The 15,172-nt window shown below is 41.6% G+C and overlaps 1 protein-coding gene across 2 annotated transcripts in view; it reads right to left on the bottom strand.

Annotated features, from left to right (window-relative positions):
- The window catches only part of gbe1b (glucan (1,4-alpha-), branching enzyme 1b), an 89,395-nt gene that overhangs the window by 8,848 nt on the left and 65,375 nt on the right, over positions 1 to 15,172 (bottom strand). For both annotated transcript variants that reach the window (XM_084558741.1, XM_084558742.1), the window contains one exon: positions 6,453 to 6,570. In XM_084558741.1, coding sequence (XP_084414867.1) covers positions 6,453 to 6,570 — 118 coding nt within the window. The remainder of the gene's footprint in view (positions 1 to 6,452; positions 6,571 to 15,172) is intronic.

Genomic DNA, 15,172 nt, shown 5'->3' with positions numbered 1-15,172 from the left:
AAACTTTAAAAAAAAACTAATCAACACTAGAAGACAATGTTATTACCATTTTTAACCTGTTCCATCAAACCCTTAAAACACTTCAGATGCCTCCTTAATAATAACGTGTGTGTAACTGTGCCAACTGATGAGGAAATGTGACCAAATTCACAACTGCACTTGCAGAAAAGCAGCTCAAAACCTTCCAAGAACCATGTTTCACTGCGACTTGGAGGCGCTCCTCCTTTCTGCAGTTTCTAGCCCTTCCATGGACTGACAGCGTTCCGGTGCTGGAGCCACATATTTGAATTTGCCATCTTTCTGCACTCCACAGCTTGTGTTTCTGTGCACAGGTGAGTTTCTTGGCTTAGCTTCCACATCTGCAGAATGGCTTTTTGGCCGCGAACCTTCAATAAAGACCACTTCCGACCAGACTTCTCTGGACTGCAGATGGGTGCACTAGAGTCCCACTGTTTTCTGCCAGGTCTGAGCTGATGGCAGTGCTGCACATGTTCCAAGTTTGAAGGGAAGTCAGCTTAACGCGCCTTTTGTCCGATACTCTCCGACTGCCACGTTTCTGGTCCTCAACCCTGCCTGTCTATTTGTGCTTCTGCAGGAGAGTTTGGACAGCACGTCCAGAAACAGCTGTCTGCCATGTGCATCGTTGCTACGCTCAATCTTTGGAGACTTTTACATATCACTTCACATCTATTCCTGCTTCAGTTAGCAAGTTTGGTTCGGCCTACATGTTGTATCGTTGTTCATTATCACCTCCGTATTATAATTCGATTAATTGTCCACTAGGGCAACAGTACGTGCCTACGTAGTTCTTCCCCAAGAAGTGTTGTTGTCTGTTGGGTGCCTTTCTAACATACAAATATCTCAACGGAATATTTCATTATTTAGAAAAAGAAGATAATTTTGCAAAACAACTAGTAATCAATTTTTTTTTTTTTTTATAGGATAATACGTTTGGAATACTTTTTGACCATTTTAGCCTAAACCCAATACTAATATTAGTTGAATTATACTCACTGGCTATAAATAGATAATACATACTGATACTTTATTTTAGGTAGATGTAAAACTTCTCATCAATATTATAAAGAACTTTGGGTGTCACTCTCTAATAAGGAATCTTTAGTAAAGGCTTTAAAACTATTTTTTTATTTTTATCATATAAAGTAAGAAACTAGTGAACCTTTATTAAAGGGGAATAACTATTTTTTACAACCTGCACCTTATTTCTGTCATAAAATACGATCGTTTACTCCCCCATATAACTCATAATGGTGTTATTTGGAGTCGTTCGTCAGATATTTACATCCGCGTATATCCATATAGTGGGAGTGACTGGGGCACCGAAACACAGCCTCTAAATAACACATTATCTGCAGCGAAACTCGTTCATTTCACCAATATTTTGTTATGATACGCTAGAGCTATTCCCCGTTGAGTCCGGAGTTACCTCATCATCATTATCTGGGGTCTGTAGATTGACCTACTAACCTCTGGATGATGTCATCTCTGAGCACTGCGCACACCTCGCGTGGCTTGTTTACCTGCAGTTTGCTACTGCTATTTTTTTGCAACATGGCTGAATATTTTTCCGATTCTGAGGTTGTGGACGACGACTTTGTTTATGATGGACATCCTTACCGTTTTGAGTCAGAGTATACGGATGAGGAGCTCATTGAAAAGAGGATGCGGAGGCAGAGAGAGGAACAGCTGGCCAAAGAACAACAAACCGTTGCACGTCCGCGAATAGATAACAGGTAACTCTGGACTCAACGGGGAATAGCACAAAACGTGTTTTGCGGCAGATAATGCGTTATTTAGAGGCTGCATTTCGGTGCCCCAGTCACTCCCACTATATGGATATACGCGGATCTAAATATCTGACAAATGACTCCAAATAACACCAAAGTTAGATGGGTGAGTAAACGATCGTATTTTATGTCAGAAATAAGGTCCAGGTTGTAAAAAACAGTAGTTTCCCTTTAAGGTTATCCAATTAAACTTTATTAATGACAGAAAACTGAAAAAGAGATTTTTGTTTATTTCAATGATAACAGATCTAAATAAATATATTTACTTGCAATGAAGCCATAAGCTTCCACTTATAATCCCAGCGTGACAGTAGCTGCTCCAACCATGAGCAGCATTCCTCCAAAGAATCTGCTCACTATCTAACAGCTGTTCTTATGTTTTTCTTTTTACATTTATTGATTTATTTTTTTCTCATAATGTCAAAAAGGACACGGCTGAAAGGGCTAAAGCCATGTCAGACGACAACAGTCCCCCGCCAGATTGGTAAACACGTGGATAAAGGTGTTACGCGGTGTTTGCCACACAGCCACAACCAAACCACCGGCACGCTCTCGACTCCGCTGGCTCCATCCAATTATGTGCATTCTCGGTGTGAGGTGTGATGCTCTCTTGGAGGATATGAGAGTTTATTATCACACGGTAACAAGGAAGCTGGAGAACTGACGGACCCATTAAAAAGACAGGAGAAAAGAAGTTTGCGCAGGCTTTGAAAGCAAAAGTTGTTAAATAAAACATGGATGATGTGGGCACCTTTTGCAGCCCCCGCAGATGCTCTTGTCTGATTATTCTTGTCATAACCAGGTAGGTGTGAGAAGGAGGAGGAGGAGGAGGAGAAAAAGTATCTTTATGCAAGACTACAGTCTTAGTGTGCAATCTCTGAGATGGAGCCTATGAGGGAGATACAGTGTGTGCAAAAGAGTCCCCACTCGCCTCCTTCCTTTCTCCCTGGCGGCTCCATCCTTCTCACTTCCTTTCATTCCCCATGAATCCACAATTGGGCCAAAATTAGCAGATGACTTGTTAACTAAACTTCACATTTTGGCCAAGAGGGACATGGGTGAAGCAGTGGCGTTTGAATTAATAAGAGTATGAAAAGATTTAAGAGATTGCGGAATTGGTGTCCTTAACTGATGAAACCTTAGCTAATAGGATGGAGGATCACTGTCTGCGCGAGAGAGGAAGGGGCTTTTTAACGGGGCTCGACAGGATCTTTAATAACGCTGAATTGATGCTCTTAATAGCAGCGTGAGCTTTGCCAACACACATTTTTGATGCATTAAAGTGTTCCGTCCAACTCGTAATATGGAGTAATATCCTCTATCCATTAATTGCAACACGTTCAGTATTGATCTGAGGAGGTTCAAGTTGAGTTCAGATAAACAGGCACCTCATGAGGAGCTATGTCAAGCCTGGCACCGACTGAAACAACTTAGGTACTGCCACAAGAGGTTTATTAATTTACTAAACAAAGCGGAAAACCGGAGGACGGGACGATGACTGCGTGGACCACTTCACGGGCGTCACTGTCCGCACGCATTAATTGGATTCATTAACGTAAGATCTGACACGTGGAATCAGCCGTGTGTGTTCGGGTATCCGCGGCGATCCTTCGCCAATTCATCCCTGACCTTTTTCATAAACATCTTATTGGCTTTCAGCGTTTTAATCAAGAAAATACACAAAGAGGAAAAAAAAAAAAAAGGGGGAAGGCAAACACGAGGAAGATCCCTGCAGCACTCTGCTTAAAATGCATATCAGCGCTTCTTTCAGTGTTTCAAGGACAGATCTATTTCATGCTAATGGCCTTAAGCAGTCTTCATGATGGAAGCCCAGTGGTTCATTTTCCCAGATATTTTTCTCCCCTCTGTGATGCCGCGCAAGCTTAAGAGGCGTAGCACATGAAAAGGTAAGTTCTAACGCCATGAATAATGCACATTGTTTGCCGGGGAATCTGAAAGAACTGTAGATATCAGATTCACGTGACGCTCGATGACTCCCGGGTAACAGCCAGCACGAACAGAGGAAGATGCACAGGAGCCAAATACGATATCCTCAAAGCCTAAAGCTGTGGAGGCCGCAAACAACGCACACCATCCACCCGATAAGATGGACGAATCTAGCCTTTATTTAACATACCCATATATGATCACTTTTTTTTTATTATTATTTATTTATTAAAAGGTAATCACATTAATGAAGAAGAAGCTAAACTCGAGTGCCGTGGTTGAGCCGAGAGTCCCAGAGAAGGGAAGCGGTGGCTTGTTGCCAGAACAAGCAGCCGTCTTTCATGCCAACACACTTAAATCTCATTAGAATGGCTTTAAGGATCCTCTCACTACAAACTCCATTTCAGGCCAATTAAACTGATTTGTGAAATCAAACATGGAACATAAAAGGGACAAAATATTCATTCACTGACAGCTATTTCATCATATTTCTTTCTTTCTTTCTTTCTTTTTTTTACACAAAGTCTCTGCATTGTGGCGCCAAACTCCCGCAGAACCATGAATATCCTCCTGATTAACGCACATCAGCTGAACGCGTACACGCATCTCAGAAGCATTAAGCTGTTTTCTCTCAGTCAGCATCCAAACAGTAGCTGACACTTGAGCCACTGAGGTATGAGAATAAACCCCTCATTCCGATTTGTCATAGCGGGGAGGGGGAAAAAAAATACTCCGGTGTGACTAATAACATGTTAATGATGGCAGTGTTCAATTTAAGCTGCTAATGCACTCATTTTTTAACAATGCCTCCACAGGCTTGTCAATGCCAGCGTCGCATTTCCCCGTATTTATTCCGAGGAAGGTTTGCATGCGGCATCAGAAATTTAAGCTGTGCAAGATGTAATTAATCACATGAACAATGGGGGTAGTAAGGTCAGCATATAATAACCTTGTCAAGTGTCATCATAACGGTGACATTGTTCAAGTCCCCCAAGAAAGCCTGGGAATGACTGGGCTGCTGACTAGCGGGTGCAATGTTTAATCATCTAGGGCTGCAAGTACACAAAATAATGAGCCTTAGGTATGCAAATTATATGAGTGCTGGCGGAATTCTGTTTAGGTGCGCTGGTGTTAGGATGCAGGTAATTGCCCTTGGGGTTTAATGGTTTACGGGAGCACGCTAATGGTACAGAGTTACCGTTAATGCCTGTGTGCTAAGCGAACCTAATGCAAAATGCAATCAGTGACGTGATGGTTTACGCGGACACTAGCATTCCGGTAAAAAGCCGAATGACAGCCCGATCGGAACAGAAGCACCTCAGGTAACCGCCTCAAACAGAACAGACCGGATCGATCGGAAAGGAATCTTCCATCGGATTTGATGGGGGGTGGTCCAAACCTGCTGATAATTTGTTAAGTGGTATTAGACTTAGACAGACCTTTTTTTTAAAAAAAAAATAATGAAATAAATAAAATAAAATAAATAGATAAATAAAAAATAAATAAAATAGTATAAGCCAAAATTTGACAAGATTCGCGTACGTACACATGCGCAAGAAATATATATAATATAATATAACCTATGTAAACAGTTCATCTAATCGTTTTCACAAGGTGGAATAATTTCTTTCTGCGCATGTTTTATACGTCAAGCGATGTGACCAGTTTCTGGAGGTGGCAAAACAAGTTGAGTTGCTCTAATGAGCGTTGGAAAAGATGAGAATCAATGTGGACAGCACTGCTGAACATGTAAGTCAATCTCAATTCATCTCTGAATGGATTCAGTCTCGTCAATAAGACTGGTGGAAAAAAAAACCCCACAACTTCTAATGTTACGTTACTGGCAGGTGTGAGTCTCCAAAGTGGGCAGAACCACTTTGTGTTCAAAAAGTTCAATCCAGATTGATGTACCGGGGTATATAAACATGTATATCTTAATTTATTTAGGGCCTGATGTAGCAGTAGGAACAAGGAGAGTCTCTAATCAGAATGATTTCAATCAGATTAAATAAATATTATCCATATAAATCTGTGTAACTATCAAGCAAGTTAAAATGTGGAGACAGTAAAAGGTGAAACTGTACGTGAGACCAATACAATACTAATAATACTGTTGTTATTTAGTATACATGGAGTGACTTGTTCATGTTGTGATAGTTTTCATACTAATAAGAAGTGATGCCAGACGAGTGACTTTGTAACGCTACAGGCCAAATGAACTTGGAAACAACTGAGGAAGAGAGAAAAAAATGTTTGTCCAAAGTTTTAATCCCTCACTTTTCATTTTCCAAGTTATTTCTGGAGCTGTCTCATCCCCACCCACAAGCCCTTTTGATGTTGTTCAGCTGTGAGCAACTCCTCCATTAGCCTACATACCGTACGTGCACTGCATTGTGGGACAATAGTGTCCATCAACAGAACACTCGACAGTCACTTAGTATGCATGCTGACATTTTTGAGTATACTTAATTTTGTCAATTTTTCCAGAGTGAACGTACAACAACCTCAAAAACATGTTGGCATTAGTATGCACACAGGGACGGTGATGCAGCATAGGTTATTAGAAAAGTGGTATAGAGACTGGACTACAACAGCCCTAGACTTACAGTTGAAGCATGCTCCAAATCTGGGATTCGGTGTCGTTCAACAAAAGATGACCTTCAATGAGTCAAAAACAGTGAAGCTGAAAATATTTACCTTCATCGAGTTGCCGCGACCGTTGAAGGGCTGGGCCTCTGTGAAGAACTCTGTGCCGTGGTCCAGCCGTCCGTGCCCTCCATACTGAACCATATCTGAATCCAGCTTGATTTTGTATCTGACAAAGACTGAGGTTAAGGCGCAACAGCAGCGGGGAAACTAGATTATGAGATCGAAGACATAAGAAGCCCGAGAGGGGGTTTTATCACGGGCACTCTTGGTGCGCAGACTTGGCTTAGCAGTGCTCAGCTGGTTTATACTCATTGAAATCCCCACATCCATCCATCAGCATTCATCTCCTCCTCACGGAACTGCGAAGTGACAGTGCGGAGCTCAAGCAGACAAAGAGAGCGCTGCTTGAAATTAGTGATTCAGCCGCGGCGCAGCGATCCAGCCTGCCTGTCTAATTTATCTAATTCACTGCATAAATAATGAATTTAATCCAAAAAAAAAAGATAAAAAAAGAAAAAGCGATCCAAATGAGTGACAATGGATACACAGGAGAGATCATAAAGAATAGCCTCTCCTCCTCTCTTTTATATTCTGCTGTTTTACAACTCGGTGAAAGAAAAGTCTTATTAATGTGGAAGATAATGCAATTCACTACAAATTGATCTAAATGAATCACAGAGTAACACATTCAATAGGAGGCTGACAATGCATTGATCCGCCTCAAGTTGGTGTTTAGCAGAGGTACCACAAGGCATCTGATGCCAACCAAACAAACACTCTATCGCACATTTTCAGACCTGGACACTGCACTGGGTCCTATTTTCTCCCCTATATTTAAACTGTATGATGCATATTGTTAATGCACATGGTTCTTTTTACTTTGATACAGAATCTTTATGAATCTACTTGAGTCAAAAATAAACACAACAAATGTCGGGTTGGAGGCCGTGACTCTTTGCCACACAGACTGTTAAATAGTCAAGAAAAATATAAATGGCTTTGATCAAAACCCTGTACATACTGTATATATATATAAGGGGAGTTCTCATGCTGTCACTTTTTCTTCATTCTTTTTGAAAACTAAACAACGTTCAGACACTGCAGATCCGACTGAAGGCAGCTTCCTTTAAGAAGTTTTTGATGAAATATGTTGTGTCCTTACATGTAAATCAAGACGGACATACAATGCATTAAATATAACATGAAAACCATATTTTATTCAAGTGCAAGATCAAATGTGGGTAATGTAGAATACTGTCTAATGTTAGATCTAAGCCGTTAGGAAAGAGCCCAACGATCAGTCTGCGGAAAACCATTTTCACTTTCGTACACTGCCTGACAAAAGCACGGCCCCCATCTCGCCGCTTGACAAAAAAAACAAAAAGGATGGGTGTCAGAATCAGTTACGGGGCTGTTATTAACGTCAGAGACACTTTAAACGCTGGATTTAAAATGCAAGAAACTTCACTTTGATAAGTACGTGCATAAATATGTATATTTCTTATCTGAAAGCATTCCCAAAGGAAACGTTTAGCCCCGCACAAGCCAGTCAGAAATGCTCTGCAGCCGTCGTGTGTGCACCCTGATGTATAATGTAAATACCCATAAACATCTGCACAGCCCGTTATTTAAGCCCGTCTCTGAGGGTCGGCAGCTATAAGGAGTGGTACTGTTGCAAACACCGGGAGAGAGGGGCAGATGTGCAAACAACCCCCTAATTGGCAGGCTGAATAATCACCTTATCTCCCCATGGGCGACATTCTGGAGTTTTGAGCGCGATCCTCAAACGCTGCCTCATTCTGCCCCAGAGCCGGGGAAATTCTGCTTTTGCTGCCTGCTTGTCTGCTTTGATAGTGATGATTAAAAAGAAGTTCTGCTCTGTGCATTGTTTCTGCTGAGGAGGAAAACCCCCACCCTTCCCTCCTCCGCAGCACCCCTGCTCAACCTGCCACCGCAGTGATTTATTGACAGAAGAAGCTCATTGTGCTACAGAAAGGGTTTACACACAGTATCAAAAGCATGTGGAAATATTCTCTCGGGCGGCATGATGCCACTGTGTCTAATCTCAAAGTATAATTCCACATTTAAAAAACAAACAAACAAGTATTTCTAACAGCGCATGCTATATGTGATTTGGAACATATTCCAATAACTGAACTGGAGTAGCACTACGGTTGGCATTCCTGGATTCTGTGTACTCTGAGCATGCGTGTGTGTGTGTCTGTGGCGCGCAGCGTGATGTGATCGAGGTATAGTTACAGTAATTCAGAGTTCCCCTGGCAAACTTCTCTGCGAGGAAGTGGGAACCAGCGCAAATTGGTAGTTGGACACTTTGAGCGATTACGTCTTTGTTAGTGGCTACAGACGGCTGCAACAACAGCTTGCAGTTCGGCTGTAAAGTATTGTAATCAATACTGCCTTTGTGAATAAAGGGGATGATTAAAGAACACAATCAATTTTGCCCAATGAGCAGAAAGAGAAGTAGGCAGGCCGAGGCATGATGATTAGAGTCATTGATGACCTGAAAACAATCTTGCCATGACCACAATTGCAGACCAAGCCACCACTTAGTTTCTCCATCAGCTTGTTGTTTTTTTTTTCAGGTTTTTATGAAAGCAACAGCAGCCTGGCGTGGCTAAACAAGAGCCGACTGAGCCGCATATGCACATCTGAAGAATGCGGCACGGCCTTGTAAGCGGTCTGAATACTGCATCTCACCCTGCTTCCTGCTCAGCCGGGGCATGCAACATTAGAGGGGGAGAAGAAGTAGAAACGACGGAATAAGAGACGGCCCGAGCCAAGGAGCAACTGATGCAAGGCGGATGCAAGGGAATAAAGAATGCTTCTTTAACACAAAAACAAATAAAAAAAAATAAAGAAATTCTATTGCACTGCATAAATATCTTTATTTTAGCCTTATTTACACTTTTGTTTGATAGTCGTATGGTTGCAAGTTTTCCTCAATATCAGACCTGAGGCCTCATCCTATGTGTAACCATAGCAAGAATCTGTTGTTACAGATCTAGAAATATAATCATTTAAAGGGGAACTACTGTTTTTTTACAACCTGGACCTTATTTCTGGCATACAATACGATCGTTTACTCACCGATATAACTTTTGTGTCATTTGTAGTAGTTTGGGAGATATTTAGATCTGCGTATATCCATATAGTGGGAGTGACTGGGGCACCGAAACGCAGCCTCTAAATATTATTATTATCTGCCGCGAAACTCGTTCATTTCACCAATATTTTGTTATCGTACACTAGTGTTATTCCCCGTGAGACTGCTAGTTTTTTGCAACATGGCTGAATATTTTTCCGATTCTGAGGTTGTGGACGAACCATAGTAGACGAACCAAATTACAGGTAAACAAGCTGAACGTTACGCAGCGCTCAGAGATGACATCAACCAGGTCTGTAGGTCAATCTACAGACCCCGGATGATGATAAAAAGTAACTCCGGACTCAACGGGGAATAGCACTAGTGTGAAATGAACGAGTTTCGTGGCAGATAATGTGTTATTTAGAGGCTGCGTTTCGGTGCCCCAGTCAGTCCCACTATATGGATATACGCGGATCTAAATATCTCCCGAATGACTACAAATGACTCAAAAGTTATTTGGGTGAGTAAACGACCGTATTTTATGCCAGAAATAAGGCCCAGGTTGTAAAAAAAAAACAGTAGTTCCCCTTTAAATGACCCGATATAGGGTCATTAAAAGGTATGATTATCACCCAAACTATGAGTAGTGAACAGCTGTTCTTATTTCCCGACAGAGGTCTTGAATCAAATTTGACCCTTGCAATTTATAGTACGTGCAGTTTACCTGTGGATTGAGGAAATATTACTTTTTTTTCGTTTTTGGGGACAGATTTTATTGATGTAATGGGAATACCAGTGATTTGGGATGGCTGATTGCTCAGACAGTCAAGCCCAAAACAGGGTCCCGGGTAGACTTTTACAGACGAGGCGAGAACACATTCAATTACCGCAGGTCAGAAACAAGGCATGATTTGTTGTGGATTTGTCATGTCGAGCTGATTATTGTTTGTGCACCAGGTAACAGCTTGATTTATTTATTCATTCATAGCCGTGCCGTCTGATTGCTACCGGAGATAGGAGCTAAAATAGTTGCGGCACACTTTAACATACTAGATATTAAAGGGCTGTGGTGGAATGCAGATTGGCTCGTGATTTATTTTACCTGCAAATAAAGTGTTGGATAATTTGGCCGAGGCTTGTTTACAGTCTGTCTCATCATCCGTCTGCTTGTGTTTCTTGCCTCATCAGATTTTTAATAATATCAGCTTGTTCCCAGAATGCAGAAATTACTTTACTGGGCACAATGTTGTCATATGGCCTAAGATAAAAAAATAAAATAAGACCTGGAATAAAGCAGCTCCTCTATTTGTCTACAGGGTTTGAACAGAAATTTTAGATCACAGATTAAACCTCTGGAATGATGTGGCTGTCTGTGAATGATATCTGAAATGGGTTACAATCTAATGCAATACCACAGGGAGAGATGCAATGCAGTCCGTCTTGATTTATTTCACAGCACCGTGTAGAGAGTTAAAAAAAACCAAACAAATAAATATAGATGCATATTTTCCTTTTTCAGAAACCTTATCTGGAACATTACAGATAATATCAGAGTACATTGTTGGCACCTTTACACAGCAGAGCCTATTTAGATCTAAATCCTAGTTGGGCGGTGTTGCCACAGCAGTCGACGAATTATCCCAAATAGCATTCCAAGCACAGCACAGACAAAAAAAAATATATAAATAAATAAAGAAACGAGAATGATGACCTGACACAATCGCAACCGCCTAGTGGCACGGTGTAAATCAAAGACCAATCTACCCTGACAGGTACAGCTTTCATGACAGGATCCAACTGGGATTTCAAATACCCTAACCAGCCAGATAAAGACCAGTGCCTGAAGAATGTGTCCACCGCGAGAATGAGAGAGAAAATAACAATAATAATAAAAAAAATAATAAAAAAAATAAAAAAAACACTGACGGTTTGAGTGCCTGTCAAGAATCTGATGTTGACTGCATTTTAATGGCCGACATCTTTTGGTGACGTGATTACTTTCTCTCCTGTTTCTCCCGCGGAGAGGGGGCAAAAAAAGAGACACTCAAAAGAGGACAATGAGAAGCAACAGAAAAGCATGTCTAAAAATACGGAGAGGGCAAACAGTCGATGTGCATCTGACTTAGGACTGGTGCTGTGGGATGACTATAGTGCACTATGAAGTTAAAGCCATAGTGAAGGACTTTCAAATATGCGCCTATTACATTTGAGTCCTTGCCAAATGAGTTGACACAGTGCTGATTAAGCTAATCAGTTTGCCGTGTACCTTTTTAAAGCATATGGTGTTGTTTTTATATGGCGCCTTTCTACCTATTGGTACTCAAGGCGCTTTACAGTCACAGACATATCTACCCATTCGCTTACACAAGCACACACCCCCGGCTCTACCTACCGAGCCCCAATAGACAAAGCTCTCATCTCTGGTGAAAATCCTTGCGCTCATGCACGGGAGGTGGAGCATTTTACATCACCCAGAGAGTAAGTGTGGAGTAGCCACGACACAGACAGAGAGACAGAACAGGCTGCGGTAACGAGGAGTATGGCTGAGCAAATGAGGGGGAAAAACAACAGTCACGAATGTAACCTCTGTTCTATGAGTTCACCGACTCTGGTGGTCTGCAAGAACTATATGGAACATAGGAAACATCCAAGAATAGTTTTTGATGCTCCAGATAAGAAAATAAAGCTGAAAGAAAGTGGCTGATATTGAAGGGACTGAGGGATTGTAGGCAATGTTTGTGTATTAAAGGGGAATTACCGTTTTTTACAACCTGGACCTTATTTCTGGCATAAAATTCAATCATTTACTTAACCATATAACTTTGGTGTCATTTGGTATCGTTCGGACGATATTTAGATCCATTGGAGCGTCACGTATATCCTTACAGTGGGAATGATCGGGGCACCAAGATGCAGCCTCTAAATATCGCATTATCTACCGTGAAACTCGTTCATTTCGCCGGTATTTTGTTATGATATGCTGTGCTATTCCCCGTTAAGTCCGGAGTTACCTGTTATGGTTGTCCACTACCTCAAAATCGGAAAAATATTCAGCCATGTTGCAAAAAAACAGCAGTAGCAAATTACAGGTAAGCAAGCCGACCGTCGCAGGTGCACGCGGTGCTCAGAGATGACATCATTAAAGGTTAGTAGGTCAATCTACAGACCCCGGATGATGATGACAGGTAACTCCGGACTCAACGCGGTATAGCAGTAGCGCATCATAACAAAATATTGGTGAAATGAACGAGATGCGCGGCAGATAATGTGTTATTTAGAGGCTGCATCTCGGTGCCCCAATCACTCCCACTATATGGATATACGTGGCGCTCCACTGGATCTAAATATTGTCCGAATGACTCCAAATGACACCAAAGTTATATGGGTGAGTAAACGATCGTATTTTATGCCAGAAATAAGGTCCAAGTTGTAAAAAAACAGTAATTCCCCTTTAACTCAATGTTGCCAGATGAGAAATGAAGAAATATCGTACTGTCGCTTTAAAACGATCATATTTTGATCCAAACTATTGTATCGTACTAAAACAACTTGACAAAAAGTAAATAAATAATCACAAACTAGGACAGTGCATTTAAAAACAAAGCTATTCTATGCGCATGGAACTACAATAAGCTAAGAAATAAACACAGCGGCTCGGCCATTTGAATGAAACTATCGTATATTTGCCCTTTCATATCATATAGGCCCAGAAACTATTGCATAAATATGATAATTATCGTATATCTGGCAGCGCTGTAGTAACTCTCTCTGCCAGAAGCGGTGACCGAGTACAGAAGTTGCAAAACGTCTGCAGCGGGTCAACTGTGGATTCCTCTTACCAATGCATTAGCAACTATTTTTCTTTGTTTAATTAAGCATTGATAAGTTATTCTGACAGCAATGCCTCCAGGCAATTAAACGCTTATTCTTTTAATTGAGCAATTAAATCGTTACGGAACGACCGAAAAAAAAGAAACCACCTGACGATCCATCTGAACAGCACAACAAAAGGTACCTTAATGGCGTTTATATCTGGAGATGGACACCCTCTGATATAATGTGCTACTTGCTGCATTGCCAAAGGAAATGACACACCACGGCGGATCAATTTTCAGCCGTGCACAGCGTGGTCAGCTGCATCCCGCTATTTCCAAATACAGCCGTGGTGCAGGGTTCCACTGTGACACCCCTGACCCTCACACAGGTAGAAGAAAGTTTAAGTATATGACAGCTGAGTGTAATGAAAAAACACTTTTGGACTCTTTGAGCTTGTCTTGTTTACCTCTTCTGCCTCTGAGTGGCACTTTCATCTGTCTTCTCCCCTAATTGGATCCTCTGCACACATTCCCATCGGAGGATCTGCATCTCCTCATACGCACGCCGCATTTACCTTCCTCGCACACACACACACATGCACACAGCACATTTGCCTTTATGTGTTTACCGCCTCTCTGTATAATGACAGCCAGAGCTTTGCCCTCACATTTATTTGCATTTCCTCTCAACCCACCCAGTGTCTGAGGCCTCTCCTTAAACATCAAAAGAAGCACCAGGAGGAAAAGATGCGGTTCCATCTAAATGAAAATAAACCCTCAAAAACGGTGTTACAGACACTGTGCAGCAAGGCTATTAGCGCTTTGCCCATGATTTACCCCATCAAGGCAGAGCCAAAAAACACGAGGCAGACGTACAATTATTGCACATCAAACAGGCTCACAATTAACACATGATATTTAAAGATTAGGGGTTACTTCTGTTCGTTTTTTCTTTTTTTAATCATCAAATATACTTGATTATTGTTCTGTCTCACTATTCACATTTAATACCATGTTGATTAACACGTGCAATGGATATCGTAAGTGTTCCACTGTTAAAATCAATGCAACAATATCTAATCTAATCGACGGTAACGTAATAATCACGCAAAATGCATTGACATTCCCCCCTGAAATGATTTGGCTTGTTAATATAAATCATATCATCTGACATTGTTTTCATTTATGATATATTACGTTTCCTTTATTAATTAACCAGAGGAAACCACTTATCCGTCTAAAATGAATAATACTGCAGAAATCAAATTTACTCTTCAAACCCAATCAAATCAGGGCAACTCGGGAGTCGCTCATGTGAGAAAACCGCCAAACTCGGCGTGCATTTCGACTCACCGCCGCGTTGTTTAAGTCATAGCTGAAAAGGCAGCCCGGCTTCGCGCGCGTCCCGGAAACCCGCCGGCGCGAGCCGCACCGGGCCCCGTAAGGGAACGCCGTCCGTTATAATAAATACAAATCTGTCAGCTCCCTGTCCCCCTTCACATTTCTGATCATTAAGCCGGCTGTAATCACAACTGAGGGACTCATTAAATTCCTGACAGCCAATGCTGCTAAAGAGAGTGCTTTCTGAATCACTGGGCTCTGCTATTATTTCCCTCTAATAGCACAGCACAACAACACTACTATAAACAACTGACTCGCATTCCTCTCGAAAGTGACTGCTGAAATTATATTATAAAACGCACTTGCCTCGGAGAAAACGCCGTCATTAAAACTGTGGGTCTTTACAAGTCAAATTTACTTTTAACTATTCAGACACAGTGCTTAGATCCCTGAGCCAGTTCTCAGCCCTGAATCCTCTCAGAGGTGATTTTAGCATCCTCAGCGCC

The sequence above is a fragment of the Chelon labrosus genome (assembly GCF_963514085.1).
Source record: "Chelon labrosus genome assembly, chromosome: 13".
In the NCBI taxonomy this organism is placed as follows: Eukaryota; Metazoa; Chordata; class Actinopteri; order Mugiliformes; family Mugilidae; genus Chelon; species Chelon labrosus.
The sequence above is the reverse complement of the archived record's forward strand: the minus strand, read 5'-3'. Positions and strand labels throughout refer to the sequence as shown.